Source organism: Aquila chrysaetos, chromosome 2 (genome assembly GCF_900496995.4).
Source record: "Aquila chrysaetos chrysaetos chromosome 2, bAquChr1.4, whole genome shotgun sequence".
NCBI classification, from domain to species: domain Eukaryota; kingdom Metazoa; phylum Chordata; class Aves; order Accipitriformes; family Accipitridae; genus Aquila; species Aquila chrysaetos.
In genome coordinates this window covers 59,864,295-59,882,287 of record NC_044005.1, presented here as the reverse complement: position 1 = coordinate 59,882,287, position 17,993 = coordinate 59,864,295, and the positions used below count along the sequence as shown (strand labels likewise).

The 17,993-nt window shown below is 40.3% G+C and overlaps 1 protein-coding gene across 1 annotated transcript in view; it reads right to left on the bottom strand.

Annotated features, from left to right (window-relative positions):
• The window catches only part of NT5DC1 (5'-nucleotidase domain containing 1), a 149,712-nt gene extending 132,520 nt beyond the window's left edge, over positions 1-17,192 (bottom strand). The window contains exons 1-6 of the mRNA XM_030037834.2: positions 17,047-17,192; positions 14,841-14,932; positions 13,091-13,162; positions 11,482-11,588; positions 10,007-10,086; positions 6,235-6,316 (exon numbers count right to left, since the gene is read on the bottom strand). Of these exons, the coding sequence (XP_029893694.1) occupies positions 6,235-6,316; positions 10,007-10,086; positions 11,482-11,588; positions 13,091-13,162; positions 14,841-14,932; positions 17,047-17,139 (526 nt within the window). The 5' untranslated portion in view covers positions 17,140-17,192. The remainder of the gene's footprint in view (positions 1-6,234; positions 6,317-10,006; positions 10,087-11,481; positions 11,589-13,090; positions 13,163-14,840; positions 14,933-17,046) is intronic.
• Positions 17,193-17,993: the final 801 nt, after the last annotated feature.

Genomic DNA, 17,993 nt, shown 5'->3' with positions numbered 1-17,993 from the left:
ATACTTGAATTAACTGAAGGTATTATTCAAAGTACACAGTCTCAGATACACCACAGTCATCACCACAGCTGGACAATATACTTGAGGAACATTCTGCTATCTGTCAGCTTCGTCTTTAAACTACAGAACAGGAGTCAAGAAAACAACTCTAATACAGTGCATACCAGGTCACAGTTTTAATTTACTTCCACTTTTCTTATTAATGCATAACTACCCTGGAGAAAGGTAGATTTACAAATTATTACCTGTTACTGAAGATCTAAGACTTTCACAATATGAAAAAGCAACCAGATTTGAAGCCTAGAAATCCACTTAGGTTTGTCTGATGCACATTTTGTAATCTGCAACAAACTAGTTCAATATTTTATAAGCTCCTAACATTCTGTAAAACTACAATATTCAGAGTACTGTAAAACAACTATCACCAAGTCCAGACATTAAGAACGTATCTTCAGAACCATGCAGACACGCAAAAATCAGAACAGCTTTACCACCCCAAAATTGGAGACAATCTTTGCACCAATTTTCCCTGAATAAGTTCATTCCTTTAACACACAATAGTCTGGGGAATATATTTACTTCTTATGGTAAATTTATCAAACGATGACAGTAATTAGTCAGTAGACATAATCATATTTACCATACCTACATACACTCATGTCTCACAAACATTAGTCATTGCATTAATCTGTTGTGGCACTATGAAAAGTTAATGGTATAAAGTAAGCTAGCTTAGTAAAATTCGTGTTTATAAATTACGAAACCGTAATAGTTTGATCACACATGTCTTCCAATGACAGTTACCATTCGTGTGCTTTCGAAGTATCATGTACATCAAAACCTTATGAACTCAAAATATTATTTTTAGCTTAATTTTTAAACCAGAAATTTTTAATCACTTGCACTAAAAGTACGTAGGCCTATGTTTAAAAGTTTTGTGGTATTACCATTTCTTCATGAAAGCAGAACCTGAGGCTTGTTGCGTTGTATATGTTTGAAATCAGCAGTTTCCCCAAGTACTTGATAATACATTGGGATTAATAAAAAAGTGAGGACACCTTTAGGTTGATCCATCATTAGCAAAACTATATAATGTTTTGGAAACTGTAAAGAGCTACCAAGAAAGTAGCTTTGCAGAATTGTTTTTTTTCTCCCCTTATTAAGTGCTGCTGGATAAGGAAGCCTGTGGTTTAGGCTACGCTTCAGTAAAATAATGAATGCTTAAGTAGAGAGTGTAATGTGAGATCTACTTATTTTAGCAGCCAAGTAGACCTAGGCAAGCAAATTGCTACTATTATAAACACTGCACACAAATATTTGCATGGAAATAATATGGACAGTACCACAATTTATAAGTAGTAATCTTGTGATACTTTTTTTTCCAAGCCAAAATAAAACTCAAGACACTTGAGTCTGCATTGTTTATCCCCACTTTTCTACCTTCCTGTTTTAGGTCAAGTATTAATTACAGATCTCCTAAGAATTATATCTTTTTTGCACTAAAAATGTTTTCCTGGGCAGTCACTTGCATTAGTTCAGCAGCACTTTCCAGTATTTAAACATAGCATGTGCTGCTGCCCATATATTCAACCAATCTGGCACTTTTGTTTCGGAAACAAATAGAGGGACTGGGTACTGGAGCTGGAAAATACTGCTCAGTAGTTGTAAAGTTTCTGGTTAATTGCTTTACATATGAAACGTATGCCAAAGCACATGTTTAAAATTGTTGGAGATGCTTGGTGCTCAGCAGTACATTACTGTCCTGTGATTCCAATTAACTAGTGTCTGCACAAGAAACTGGGCACAGACAGTATTCTTAAAAGCATAGTTCACTAATCCTCACCGTTCATCCACTTTAAACCAGGTTTTGTCCTTCAATGTCTTTGTTCCTCGAATGAGCACATAGGACTTCAAATAAGTCTACAGCTTAGTACCTCATGCCCGTCTTTTTGAAAGCTTTTCATAATTGTTCAGACATTACATATGTAACTCTTAACATTGAAAAGCTAGAGATTACACACCAAATTGTGGCACGAGCACAACTTATACTTTGATTTTAGTTTCAGATTCTCAATTTAGAGGGGACCTTGAGAAGGTCTGTAAGATTTTTAAGCTTGTTTTCTAATATTTTCTCCACATGAAGATCAGCAGCCTAAAGATAAAGCTCTTCCAGAAACCACATCTCTTCTGGATCATGGGCATCAGAGGAAAGAAAAAACAATATCAGATTAAAATGAAAACAAAAGAGTCTGTAATAGTACAAAACTCACTGCCAAAGAACTACTGAAATTTTTGGAGCCTTAAGTAGTCAAACACATGAAGCACCCAAATAATCCCTTCTGTATTTAGCCGGAAAGCACAGCAGAGAAGTGTAACAAATTTACTTGCTTCTATCTTTGTTGCAGTTTTCACAATTGAGACAAATAAAGATCTCTCATCACGGGACTACATCAACATTAGGAATTTCTGATGTTTTGCAGAATTTTTGGAGGATTCTTTCTTATTAGCCAGAAAAGCATCGTTGCTTTTTATTTGTTGTACTTGAAGTTGCATATAAAAGATATCACACACATATCACAGACATCTAGATTCATTATCTTCTGCCAAAACAGGTTAATACCATAAACTTGTGACCGAAAACCTCTCTGTGTGTGTATGTGTGCATGTTTTGGGGGAAAAGATGGAGTAGTTTAGAAAGATCCAAAGTTTTCCTCCCCAAAGTAACACTTCCCGTATATCAGCATGCCACTTCAGAATGCTGATCAATCACATTAAAAAAACCAAAACCAAAATGCAAGTTATTAAAAACCAGGGTTTAAGTCTAGCACTTTCTTTCTCTGATAATTTTCCTTTTTGTAAAAGATGGTCAGTGGCAAATTTCTCAGCTGCACCCTTGAAAGCTGAGAGCAGATTCCATCAAGCCTTTTCATGGGCAATTTATGAAGTCTCTGCTGCCATATTAGCCATGAACTTTTTACTTCCAAAATGAAATATAAACTTATAAACTTATTGAAAATATTAGAAGTATATAATTTTCCCTATATAACCACAGATGCTATGGTTTTCAGAAGTGTCAGGGAAATTATGGGGAAAGACAATCGTGCAAGAGAAAGCAAACTGCCTTTAAGAGAAGAAATTTTACAAAATTCTGCTCTACGAAATTATATTAGGCAACTTCCTCCTACAAAAACTATTGATTTTTCCATCAAAAAAATCACCTAATCTGAAATTTTTCACATGGAGATAATTATACAGTACTTCAAGTCCGCATTACTCCTCTGAAGATCAAACTTGTTTCCATAATGTGTTGTGGACCTCTGTCCATGGATTTATATAGTGTAAAATACATTGCCACATGACGTTTCCTTTAAAATTGTTCTTTACTAATGGCTATAGAACATACACTAAAAGAAACACATACAAAGTAATGTTAATCACCTTAAAATTGCAAAATATTCCAGTAATAAGTTAAAGATTTACAAAAAGGATTCTCAAGTAGATTTAATGCTCAACTTGGATATCAGTTGCAGAGGGCATTCTTGCACGTATTATTAGGTAAGAAATGACCATTTGACAAACATGAATATCTGTGTTCCTTGCCATTTGACATCATGCTTTTCTGATAGTATTGTTTAAAAGATTCTCCCAATTTTTTTTTTTTTTTTTTTTTGAGTTATTCTTCACAAAGGAAGGTCTGAATAACACAAGACTATTTTGGACCCCTGTCAGCTTCCCTCTGCAAGCCTCAGTTCTTTACTTCTTTACAAGTAGGAGAGTGGGTTAATACCCTTCATTAGGCTGAGTCAGGACAATCATGCCTAACTGAAAGAGCCATCCAAAAAAAATATCATAGGGCAATTATCTAAGGCAATTACCATAGCTAAGACAATGAAAAGCAAAATCCACCAGACACTTGATTATGATCAAAGAAATCATGCAAAAAAGAGAAGGGACATAGAGAAACAAGGGCATACTGACAACAAACCAAAGTGAACTGCAAACACTTAACGGATTTAAAAAAAATAAAACAGTCGTTCTGCTCCGTTCACTGACAATGGCACTACAAAGATGGCATTTCAACTCGGGAACTTTGCGTCTCCTCAACTGACCACTTAATAAGTTTGCTTTTGAAATTTTACCTTGACTAGCTGTTAATGAACACTGCTTTTGTCTAAAGGGTTAAACCCTCTACAAGACATTGAGGGAATGGAGTTAAGTCAAGAGGCTGTGGTTTTCAGGCCAGGCTCTGGGCTAAGAAAGACAGCGGGGCTTCCTGGTATGTAGACATTGGGCTGGAGCCAGGTTTAGGAGTTTCCTCAGGAAGTTATGCTAAACTTGCTACTGAGAAAAAAATAAATCTCTTTGGCACAAACTTGTGAAAGAAGATTAGTACCATTATTCTCATTTCAGAGAGGGACCTGAAGCAAAAAGAGATACTCCATGGGACTATCACAGGTAAGTGATACAGGAAGAAATTATCTCTGGTTCTTCTGACTCCCTGTTCAGTGCTTTATCTACTGGACCATGTTATTAAAAGGAAAATAAGACCACTATGAAGCCCTTCAAAGTGATGCATGACAGAAAGTAGCACTTTCATGTATTAACATATTTAAGTAGTGTATACAATCTGCATTGTTTCACTTCTGATTTTACAGAGCTTTATCCAAAATAACTCATGTTTATCAGTTACTATGTTTTCAACACTGTTGTACATATACCTCATGACTTTTATAAGAGAGAATGAGGTGTATTAAGTTAGGTACCAATTCCGATAGGAGTTAGAAAGGATTAAAGCATATCCCACATCTGTTTGTATGCAGATTCCATGCTTACATATACAAATAGGTACCTGATAGGTAGGTATACGCATAAACATACACATGTGCACACAAGCAGGCACTCGTATATAAATAAACCCAAGCAATTATTTATATGAGTTCAAAGATCAGAGTTTAACTTTTGTTTGATCTAATTTCCAAAGAACACTTAAAAATTATTCTTTTTGCCAAATGTTGCATGATCAACACCTTTTAAAACAAAGCGCTTTCATGATTTGAAAAATGAATTAACAGAAATGCTAAAAAAAGTTACAGCTGATTACGATTGGTTTAATATCAGCAGAAAACAAAGGATACATTTATTTCATATCTGGATGAGTTTGTAAAGGAATTCTTAACTACCAATCACACTCTAAGCTCCAATGGAAACACAGTAACAACAAACAAAACATTTTAGGAGTTACCTTGCTGTCTTTTACAACATGCAACCTGACATCAACTTCTATTTTTGTTTGAAACTTCTCTGAAACAATTTTGTCAATTATATTTGAAAGGAATACAGCAAGTAGTACAGCTCTGGTGAACAAAAGGTAAGTTTTAAGAGTGTCCAAACTACACCTGTGCCTCATGGATGTTGCATTAACAGAGGTAACTATTGGAAGATACTGTCATCAAAATGATACAGAATTCTGAACTGAGCTGCATATAATCTTCTTACAAAAAACCATGGTTAAAAATAAATTCAATTAACTGTGTGCACACACAAGATGGTTAGCTTTTATTATCAACTAATTATTTTATATGCCTAATAGAAACTCAGAAGTCAAGTCTGTGAAAGAATGAAAATAATTTCTAGCTGAAGGGTATCCAAGATATTTTCCAACCCTAATTTATGTTATGGTATTATAATGTTGGCTTTGGGTGGAGGAAGGCTATTATTAAAAAAAAAAAAATTCCTCTGCAATTTTTAGTAAGTTTATAACAAAATAACAATCACCTCACTATTGTGTCAATACTACATGAGGAATTCTTATCAAAACTAGAGCGCTAAAGAAAATTATCAAATATTAGTTAGTAATTTATTTTTTTTCCCAGTGCATTTCTGATTTTATTTATGATTACAAGAACATAAGGAATAGAATCAAAATACCGTTCAAGGATGTCCACATTACCATACAATCATGGTAAGAAACCATTTTTCTTCTAAATTCAGTGAAGTAGCACATCACAAATGCTTTTGAAGATAGCAAAACAGTTTCAGCTAAATGAAATAGCAACAGTAGTGATAAAGATGTTCTATTCCAGGATAAGCATGTGTCTGTTATACAACTATTTGTAAGCCTGAAAAGTAAAAGCTGTGTTGAGTACCCTACAGTGTGCTTGAAAATGTATTTGCTCTGGGAAGCACATGTAATATTTTCAGCTATTATAGTAAGTTTTCAGTGAACCCACTTACCTTTGAAAGCTGATATTTTATAATTATGCTGGATAGCAGCCACCATGTCCTTCCAGAAGTCATATTTTTTCTGACCATCATGCTGTAAGTGTCAAAAGGAACCTAGTCATTATATCAAGTATCAGCTATTTTGAGCTTTCGTATTGAAACAGTGACAGCAATGCCATTAATAAACAAAAGCATTTGGAGTAAAATGGTCTTAGGCAGTAGGATTTGGGACATCAGGACTCAGTAGTACCCAGCTTAACTTTGGGTAACCGCAAATACATTATCTCCCTACTCCAGGAGGTTATGGTGGAGGCGGGGGGAGGAAAGGGAAAGGAGAAAGAATTCATATTTGTGAGGAACTCCAAAATGTTACAGCAAAGCAGGGCATTAGACAGAACAGCAACTTAATGCATGAGGCATCCCACTGACATTTGGGAAAAAGAAGTGCCTAGAGCTACAGATTCTGTACTTAATTAGCAGGTTGACATTATCTGCAGCCTGGCACTACTATCACCTTCCACCCTCAGAACTGGCAAACCCCTTCACTATAATTTAGAGGTAATGCCCTCCTGCCAACAACTCCACCCAAACACCGTATAAAACGCTCATCCAGAAGCCAGGCTGGGCGGCACGGCATTGCATTGTCCTCTGGAGACTGCCAAACCCCAGCCCTGGCAGCAGGACAGGGGAAGGCGATCGGTGCTTGCGAACAGTCTCTCGCCGTTCCTAGAAAGCTGCCCAGGCACCGAACTGCTCCAGCTGACCTCAACCGCCCTTTCAGCGCCTCGCCAAGGGAGAGGAAAAGCTTCTCAACCAGCTGAGCCCCACAGCACTCTCAAACTTCACAAATTTTAGGAATGCTGAATTCAACAGATGCAATTCCAGAGCAGAGGATCAGCTATGGAGCCTGTAAGAGGTGCTCAGAGTTACAGGGTAACCCGGCCGCAGTAAAGTGGGCGGTACAGTCTCTCTGAGTTTGTATGCCTCGGAAAGTATCTTTGTAGTGTTGTTCCAGGCCTTCCACACCTACTTTAGGATAAATTTCAAGGCAACCGTTTAACAGATGTCACAGCATTGCTGCCCTGTGTGTCCTGACCACCGCACTGACACCCGAACGATGACCCATTTTGTAAGCACAAAGCATTTTATGGAGAGGGAAACATTCAGAAACTAAAAAAAAACCCCAAAAAACAAAACAACCAAAAAAACCTTTAACATCGCCAGCCAAGAATATGTAGTTTGTATGTACTGAAGTAAACTGTTACATCAGGCCTAATCTGCCATGGAGGCTTCCAGAGGAATGGTCCGCCCTTAATTTCACAACTAGCAAGTCACACAAGCAAGGCCTTTTGTGCATGACTGACGAGCACTATGGCAGTCTGCTTATCATCCACCAGCTCTGCAGGGTAAGAGCAGGAAAGATACAATGCTGTGGCTTTCAATTTTTTTTTTTAATCCATTCCTATAGCAAACTGCCACAGAACTACATAAAAGAACTAATAAAGACAAAAGGTTTCATATATGTCAAACTTCATTTAGCTGCTAACCAAGGTCATTATTCAAAGCCATGTTCAGGAGATGCTGGGGAGCACCTATGTGTCTAGTGGCCATAGCACTAGCCTACGCTAGCTTTAACCTTGAGACAGATTCAACTGTCTGCTCCCCTCATACTCCACATGGCTGACTTGCTCCTTAGTTTGGTGTTATGGGTTTTTTTTTTTCTTTGTTTCTTTTCGAAAATCAGTGCAATGAGCTAACAGCTCTTCAGAGTGCTGTTTTGAGGACAGATGGGTACTCGTTTAAAAGTGGGTGCACTTCCTTCACCACATTTGACCTCAGGGAAGACTAAGCTCAGTCAAACTAATTCCTTGCAAATCCACAGCTGTTGCATATGAGACTTAAAAGAAAACAGAACAATTCCCAGAAAGCGAAGAGAAAACTGTGCGCATGCCCACGCAGTCCACCATGATTTTGGTGTGATTATCAAATGTGATTTCGTTAGCTGAACTATCAGACAAAGCGGTATTTTGTGTAGCTTTTCAATGTGAAGATCCAAAACACCGAGAAGCTCCTCTGCTTTGTCTGAAAACACGTAAGAGTTCTGGCTCTGGACACTGCAAAAGCAGATTCATTTTTAACAGTGTAGAGCAGTCCAGCATCCAACTTATGTCTAAACCCATTTTGAATCCAAACCTAGCAGTTCTCCCATCTGTTTCCAGTAGCAAGCTTTCCTGATCCTACAATGTTGTCTGGAAATGGTAAGAAAATAGCCCTTACTAAACAGGCTCCCAGAACAGGAAAAAGAAGCCTCCACCTCCTTTTAGAAATGTGGAAGAGGAAATTGTGATTGTTTTTAACCGTCAGGATGCAGCGTTTTGCAGGCATGAGTGCTGGAGAGGCCTACCACCTCCTGCCTTGCATCCGTCTCACCCGTCTGATGCTAACCTTCCAGGGAATAACTGTAGCCCTCTTGTTGAAACTGGGCCAACATCCAGTAAAATATTCAAGAACTGCTAGCTGATAAAGAGGGTGCACGACCCACTTCTGGTAGCTCTCTGGAGAAATGGGACAGGTTTAATTCTCTCTGGCTGAAGACAGCACTGATCCAGGGTCAGTGCTTCAGCTCGTGAACTGGTAACTGAATGTGAAAGCTTATTACACACATGCTATGACATGCTTTCTCTCTCAATAAGCAGGTGATTTGTGCCAAGTCTAAATTAAATATAAAATAAAGTAATACAATACAGGTGTTACATCTGAGACAGGGTTGTAAGCCGTGAACAGCTTAGAGGAAGGAGATTAATCACAAAATTAAGAGTGTTATGGTGCACCTGTCCTCAGTGCTTCCCGATAAGCTAGCTTTAGCTAACTCTTCATGCAGCACTTGGACTTAGCCAGCAATCTACTCAGCATGCTATTTTGGAGTGGAGGCTAAAGCATCAATTCAGCTGATACCCAAAGGAATCCCAGATACCCATCTCACAGCTCTGAATTTCACTCTGCAAAAGTTTAGTATTGGCAATTTTCAGTGCTGCAGCGCTTTGGTACCTTTAAGATTACATCAGTACTCTTTTGACACCAATATACTTACTGTATGAGAAGAACACTCTCCCACCCCCAAGCTGCACACAAGTTAAGATTCAAGCCTTCTTTAACACAACCAAATCAACTAGCGTCAAACTTCAAAGGTCGGATTTAGGACATTCTATCTATCTAAAAATTACTGAAAAAGGTTCAAGCAATTGTATTTTCCACCTTGAGAATTTAACTTACTGTTTAGCAGAGAAAAAAAAAAGGATAGTATTCTAGAGGTGTATTTACATCTGTGTACATAGATCAATAAATTTAAGACAAAAACAAATTTTAAAAAGGATGGAATGAAGCTTTCAACTCATTAACACCTAGCAAATTAGCAAACCATGTTACTCAGAAGACTTGCATTAGATTTAATTCAAGTATCATCAAGTATAATTAACGGAGATTTTAAGAGCTATATTCTACATATCACGGCGTAAACTTGAGAAAACAGTGCATTTCTATTCGTATCCTAGTTATTTGTGCCCTCTGGTGGAAGTACATTTATTCTGAACATGCCATGTAGCTCACAATTATCTTCAGAGACAGCTTTAATACACGAAGTCCAACATGAAAAATTCCAAACAAGAAAAAAAGCTAAAGACGGTGATGTTGTTCAATATGCTATTTGTATGCTTTTAATAATGCATGCAAGTGTAGCGGGGGAAGAGAAAGATAATGCAATACTTAGTTTCAAACCAGTTCTTACCTGATCTAAGCTGTCCACAACCCTTGCACACAAGAGAGCTCCTGGCAGGTCAAAATAATTATCATACAAATAGTATTTAGCTGGAAAAAAATAATAAAAAAAATTCTACTTTTTTTTAATCCATATTGTATGCTTTAATCACAAATAAAAAATACATTTAAATAATAATATAAGCTCCTATTTGGATTTTACTGATAATAAGCATTATCTGCTTCCCAATCTTTGTCAGTCTTCATTCCCACTTCTGATTCACATCATTGGCAACTGAAAGCTGTTCACCGGTATCAAGGCAGTAATATTTTGAAAATACATTTTAAGGTTCTAAAAGTTAAGGTGGAAGAGATGGGGAAGAACCATGAGTTTTAAGAGTCGGGACAGTATCATTCAACTCTTCCAAAATATCTATTTCCCTAGCAGTGGAAACACAAAGAAAGGGTTTGAGAAGTTGTTTCAGAAATATTTGGACAGGTCTTACACATAGTCTTGTCCTTTGCACACACATGCTGCAGACAGTACCTTAGCCCAAGGGGAAGCATGCCCACATTATTACATGAACCCGCAAAACAGAACTAAGTCAGGAGGGTGCAAATGTCCCCCCAGACTGAGGTCACATTCAACAACTCTTTCCGACGAGTCAAATTACTTAACCAGTGATTTTTTTTTTTTTGTATTCATGATCTTGTCTGTGCCGTCTCTTAGGTATATTAAGGAACAAGTCAGCAAAACAGGGACCAACATTCACAAGAGAGACCAAGTGCACTTTTCAATAATAAGAAATGCACATTTGCTGTATGACCAAAGGATACCTTTCTCTTCTACCCTGCAGTTTAGAATAAGCATCAAAAACAAGTCTATGTCAGCAAAACTCAAGGAAAATATCTCCATTACATAGGATGATGCAACTTAACTGAGCACTTTACGTGTATTACTCACAATCGCCAAGATCAAATGGAGAGGAAGCACAGAGCAAGAACACAAACCTAGCCACAGTGCCTTCAAAGCGACTCCCATCTTAAACGCAAGAAACTTCAGTTGCAGGAGAAGTTTTGTTTCCAGACCCACTCTGTTCTTTGCACCTGCACCTAGGCCTCTAGTAACAGCACTGACGGCAATGAGTCAACAATTAAGAAAAATTTAAGATTTGCCAAATACATCCTAAATGAGATAGGCTAGTAATCTCAGTCTACGTCATCAAGGCACAATGTGCCCATCTCTATAACCAAAACACTCCTATGTCAGCTCATTTGTCTCATTGGTGACCTAAATTTAAGTTGAACTCTAGTATTAGAAGTTGGAAAAAAAAAACCACCACAAAACCAAAACAAAAAACCAAACAACTCTTCCCCAAAACATTTACCCATTCCAGTAATTCTCAGCTCAAGTATTTTTAAATATTTGTGGTAAGAACTAACAGTATGAGGCACTGAAGGGATCAGAGCAATTTCAAAGAAGAGGACATGCTAAGTTATAGCTACCTGAGCGGGAAACCATTCCACTGACTGTATTAAAATGCTTCCACTCCCTCCTTCCATATGTCTCCAAGATCTCTTCGGATGTCATGCTCTTTGTACCATGGCTTGCCCTATTTGTGCATTAAGTTATTTAAAAAAAGAAAAAAAAAAAAGTTGAAAACAGCCAAACTACTCCTTCTGCAAAGTAATGCTTTGCAACTGAATACTGAGGTGCATGCAAGTTGATCAAAAGTAACTCTTTTTATAACTTAGAAGTTTCCCAGGGCCTAAGCTTTTATCATATACATTACAGTCCTCAATAAAAGCCTTAGTACACTACAGTTTGGTTGGCTGGGAGCACAGCTGCTGTGCCTCACCTGCTAACACAATCACTCTATCGCTTGAATGTTCTCAATTGTGTGAGGACACTCGCTATACTTGAACTATCAATATACACTGCACAATAAAACACAGTGCAGAAAGCCTATACATCATTCTGAAACCTGGTAACATTCACAGATTGCAGAGCAGAACTATGGAAAAGTGCTAGTTTGAGCCCTGCAAGCAGCTGTCTAATACAGAAGTATGCACAAGCCTTTTTAGGAATTAAAAATCAACTAGTTTGATCACCAAACTGGGCCCCAAAGGAACGCAGACTCCAGTTTTGAAGCAAATGCAGGCAATGCTAGAAGTAATCCTGTACTACTGCTCCCTTTAATGCGGTATACCCTCTAGTCTTGAATTCTGCATTTTGTACTCCGAAATTCATGGTACTAACGAATTTCGGGATACACAGCAGAGACTCACAGGTATTTCTTCCCTTCTTTCAATGAGATCAGATTTTCCCTAGCATCTTCAAGCTCCTTCTCCCACATGCTATCAGAAAAAAACAGTAGAGTCTATCTTGCGTACTAAGTCAAACATTTTCATTTTGGACAAAAATAAGTGGGAAATGGGACTGGGATTGATATACTTTAGGTGTATTTACTTTTCAGATTTGCGATTCAAAATAGCAGTCTTCTATGTTTAAAAAAAGGAGGGAAAGAGGAACTAAGAATGTACTGAAATGATGACTGCAGGCAAAATATAGCTTTTAGGAGGAAAAAAACCCAGAAATTTGAAAGAGAATGTGTCAGTTTGTGTTAAATTTACCTCAGGCTATTTAAATTACACATTGTAAGCCTGCAGAATTTTGAACATGTACGGTACAAAGATAATAGTGCTCCCATCATTAGCATTAGTCATTAGCACTGACTCTGAGTCAGGTTACTCATAATCCAAAGAAAAACCTTACCCCGGATCCTAGCAGAACTGGACAAAGAGTGCATTGGTAGCCACTGAAAATGTGAATTTACTTTCAGTATCAGTATGCCCTCAGAGTCTTAGAAGTTTACTAAAAATGATACATTCTTTACTAGCAGCTAACGTGGAAATATTACGAAAAGACTGCATATGTAACATTAAGAGAAACTGAGTGTCACACTGCCAAAGAGTATTTAAACTTTTACATCCAGTTAACGAATGTATGCTGAAATTAGTATTTTAAATATTTAATAAAACTGAGAGATGGCTTTCAGAAAGAGGTTAAAATTTTGGTGTTCATTTAACAATATAAACTTATTGTCAATATTACCTTAAAACTGTTCCATCTTCTGCAAGTTTCAGGAAGTCTCCTTCTTCAATGTCCAACACCAAGCCTTTGCAACTAAGAATAATTTTATTTTAAGGAAGAAACAAACAATTAATGCTTTCAGAGGAATGCCTTGTTATATATCAGTGAAATGCAGTTACGGAAGCTATACAATGATGCTACACAAAAACAACGAAGTCGCAACCCTTCAAATACTTCCATGTTTGAACAATGCTCTATATATGCAAATACATATTACTACAATGAGGACCGGATTTCACTTACATAGCAAATTCCTACTAAATAAATCCAGTTCCATTGTTCAGTGAGTTCAGTGACTGTTCATATAGATAAGGTTGGAGGATTAAGGTCCAAACATATACAACTAAGAAATGTGATATTTAAGCCACTTCTATTAAAGAAATGTATTTTTTTCTTAGTGGCAACTCCCCTACTTATTATTACTAGACTGATAACACCAATTATTAAGGGAGAGAGGGGTAGAACATCGTTCTAAATGAGGCAACTCAATATCCAAGCAACACGTGAAGCAGAAGCATTGCCATGCTAGCCAGCACTACAAAGCTGAAGAGTTGGGTGTCTGTCCTACGCTGTCAACAAGAGTTCCTACCTCTCCTAGTAAATCTGTACCTTTCAGATAATTTTTCAAACAACCTAAGCAAATGTAAATTCAACTAATTCAGAGTTCAGTGGCTAGAATAATAATGAATAAGTGAGACTGAAAAAGTAATGGCACCTTCATCCTCTGTTATAAGGTACCCAAAGGAAAGAAGATACGCCATGAAGGCTGCAAGCAAACCCCAGCCTTTCACAAATGACACCTGGGTGAGTAGCACTGACACAGAGCTACCAGCACTGTGGGCTTGTAGGTCCATGTTAATGAACCTCCGGCTCCAATAAGGGACCGAGGCAGAGATATCTAGTTCTTAAAGGATTTCATGCACCAGAGGCCTCAAAATATGAGAAATACAGATACGTTGCTTGTCTTATGAAAGTTGAAATTGATCCCTTTGGAAACCGTCCAGTCAAATACTGAATTGTAAAAGCAACTGATCGAAACCATTACACAATAATGCATACATTACTTAAAAAAGCCCCTGTGTTACTCCTAAAAAATTTAGTGATTACCAGGCCTTCAAGCCCCTACCCCTGTGGCCTAGATAGGGCCAACCTATTAAAGTTGGAAGATCGGAGATTCACATTCAAGCTCCTGCTCAGAGGCCACTGAGCTCAGAGCAGGAACTTGCATTTCAGTCTTTTGCATCACAGGTTTGTGGCTGACCTGCCACCCAAGGGCTACCTCCTGGCATGTCACCTTTCCTCAGAAGGCTGTTCGGATTATTCTGCCTTACACAAACCAACCCACATCTGTCGAGATAAAAATGACTAAATTCTGATGGTTACTGGATTTACCAGTTGCATTGAAGGTAGAAGACAAAGGAGATACGTAAAAAAGAGTAAGACAGACTAAAAGGCTTGTATCTAGACAGTTAGAAGCACAGACAAAGCAAGCCTGGGTGGTCAGTTCTCTCTTCAAAATACCACATTAGAAGTATCTCATGACAAATACTTGTTCGAACAAGTATTTAAAACTGCAATTTTGGATTTAACTATTGGGCTTGACAATCATAACAACAATCGCCTAATAAGAGCAGCTGTTTTCCAAGCTTTGTAAAAGTTAGAGCATAAAGGAAGTTATGAAGAAAATTTATGTTATTTTCAACGTACTCACCAGAAGTCTAAGCTGTCTGGAGCTAGAGTCAGCAAGTCTTTGTCGTAACCCTTCTCCGTTACCAGATACTGGGCAAAACTATCATATATTAGCTACAAATGAAAAAATACATGCGTTAACTATATTGATTAAGTGAGACGAAAGATACTGCTTCCCTGGCAAGTGGCAAGATGCAATTGTTAGCGCCTCCTAAGCGAAATGAAACCAGGGAGCTAAGGGCCCCGTCCCACTGTCTCCACTACTGGGAAATAGTGCCCGAGGTTATTTCTGTCATGGCTGGAAAACAGCTCAAGATGCTCACACAACAGTTCTGATGCAGTGTGTCCAGCATGACCAAGTTTACAGCATTCTACCTCATTGCCCCTGTGCTTCATGACTGTTGGGAAACCAAGGTGGTAAGTACTTAAGACTAGTCACTACTTCCCCCTCCCCAATCTTTTTTTGTTTTGTTTTTTAATTTCAAATGTCACGGTTACCAAGGCTCAATAAACAGCTTCCAAACCAATAAACAACCATCCTCAGGGGCCATTTTAAAAGTATTCAAAGGAACATGTTTTGAAGGAAACAGGCAACTACTAAGCAAGTTTTTACTACTTCTAAGTTCAGAAAGAACACTGTTAAAGCCAGGTACAACAGTCAGCGATTATTAATGTAATGTGCTGGTAAAGTTGTACAAGAAGATCCACGTAGATGCTGCCAGGTCCTTAAGTCCCATCCAAAAATAGTAATCACTCCCTTTTTGTGATGGTTCTTTCATTAAAGCTGTTCCCTGGCCTTTTTTTTTAATTACAAAAGCTGCTCTTGGAATGAATATGAATGTCTGAGAAAGACTAATATGAAGGCCAACACTGAAATAGTGAGAACTAACTGCCTCTTCAGCTGTGCCTGTCAGCCTCTTAAAGTATTTTTTATTTCCTACAGACAAGAAGGCATGCAATGGGCGTGCGTCAGTCAGTCTATGTGCTGTGAGAAGATGAAGAGTGAACTAAGTTTAGTGAATGTTTTCATTTTTTCTCCGTTTTGTTAACTGGGTATTTTTTGGTTTGTGATTTTTTTTTTTTTTTTTTTTTTAAAACTCTTCTAGTTATCAGTTGTCTAATGTTTGCCTTCATTGGACAAAATTCTTATCAGGAAGAATGTGCCTGCATAAGATGTAACGCGTGTGGCATAACAGAAAGAACATGGAAGGTAAGCCTATAGTTTCCAGCAGGAACTTAAGAGCACATACAGTTTATAACTTGCTACTATTGAACCCTCTTTTGTAAGAAAGATGCCTCTCTACAGAAAGTCACTCACAGCTAAAGAAAGCAATGCAATTTTTCAAGGCAGGACGCACTGAGCTGTGCCTATTTATAAACGGAACGCTCATAAACTCATTTCTATCCCAAATTCAGAAGCATCTTGCAATTAGTGTAGGAGTCCCACGCAGCGCAAAACATACTGTAGGTGGACGGAGGCAAATAAAAGGGGAAAGGGAGACACCATGGGCATCTGTGACACAAGATAGCTCGGCGACAAAGCCCTGACAAAGAAGGACGAGTCAATGAAAGATTATCAGGGAGCTTCAAATGCGCCAGTCGGAAAAAAAAACAAAAAACAAAAAGAAGTGCCAAGGGCGGGAAGGCACAGCACATGACAGTAGTCCCCCGCCGTAAGGGACAGGAGGGCTAGGGCAGAGATGCCGAGCGCCTTTTAAGCTCGGCGTTTTATTTTAAGCACCAGTAAGTTTGCAAAGGTCGCCTGTCGAAAGTGCTGCGGACTTCCAACTCTGTCCGCGGCATCTCTAGATTTGGCTGGGGGCGGGGGGGGGGGGCGGGGAGGAAGGCTCTACCTTTTTCTCAGCGCCGCTACAGTTCGGAAAGCTCTCAAGAAGCACCATTTGCGAGGAAGACGAAGACATGGCTGTCCCCTCCGCTCGGGCAGAGGCCTGCCGGGGAAGCGGCCGGCGAGACAGGCACTTGCGTTTCTCTTCGCTTTTTAGGTTTCTCCGCGGGTACCTGAGCCGGCAGGCTCGGGGGTCCCGGCCCCCGCACCCCCCCGGGACCGGCCGCGCTGCTCTCCGGCACTTTCCCCTCCGCTTGGGCAGCCGGCGGCCAGGGGGGCGGAGCGGAGGGGCCCCGGCCCGCGGCTCCCAGGCCGTGCCGTGCCCTACCGTACCGTACCGTACCGTGCCGTGCCGCCCCGGCCCGGCCCGGCCCGCACTCACCCGTGCGCTCTGCGGGAGGTGGTAGCGGCAGAGCGTGTGGTCCAGGTCGAAGCCCATCACGTCGCAGTCAGCCAGGGAGAAGTACTGCTGCATCGCCAAGCCGCCGCCGCGGGGAGGCGGGCGGAGGAGGAGGAGGAGGAGGAGGAGGAGGAGGAGGAGGAGGAAGGGGCGCGGGCGGTGCTTCCTGCGGCGCGACCGGAGCCGCCCCCCCGGCCCGCCCCGGCCCGCCCCGCCCCGGCGGGGCCGCCCTCACCTGCGCGGGCTGCGGGGACGCCCCCGAGGCCGGGCCCGGAGATCGGGGCGAGCACTTCGTGGGGGTGGGCGTGGGTGTGTGTGTCCCGCCGAAGGGGCCGTCGCTTCCAGGGAAGCTGGGCGGGCGAGCCCCCGGCAGTACAACCGGCGTGCTTAAGCGCTCGGATTTAAAACGTACGTTTCCCGCCGAGGCGTTGTGTGCTCGGGAGCAGGCGTGGAAGCGGAGGGTCCAGCCCTGGCTGGAGGTCGTCGGGAGTTGCGAGTCGTGCCGAGGGTGCTTTGCCGAGACCCGGTGAGCGGGGCGCGGGTGGGAAGGAAAGGAAGGAGTTGGCCTTGGTTCGGGTGAGGGCAGCCGGGCCGTGCCCACCGAGGGGGCCCTCCTGAGGAGAGTCGTCTTCTGCGGGTAGGCAGACACGACCACTGCTTCGTTATCAGAGTCCCCGTAGGGTATAAGCGACACTGCGAAGTAAGCAACGCTGTCCGTACATAGCTGTTAAAAACCCCGAACCCCGGAGGTAGCTAACTGCCTTTTAATTTCTTGACAGCTTTGGTAATCCAAAAAAGAACAGCGTTAAGAACGGTACAGTCTGCCTCCAGATAGCGTAACCAAATGGGTACTTTGATAGGTACCTGCCCATCGAGTATCGCCGTAGTGCGATTAGAAAGAAAGCGTGGTCTGAAAGGAAGTACTGTGT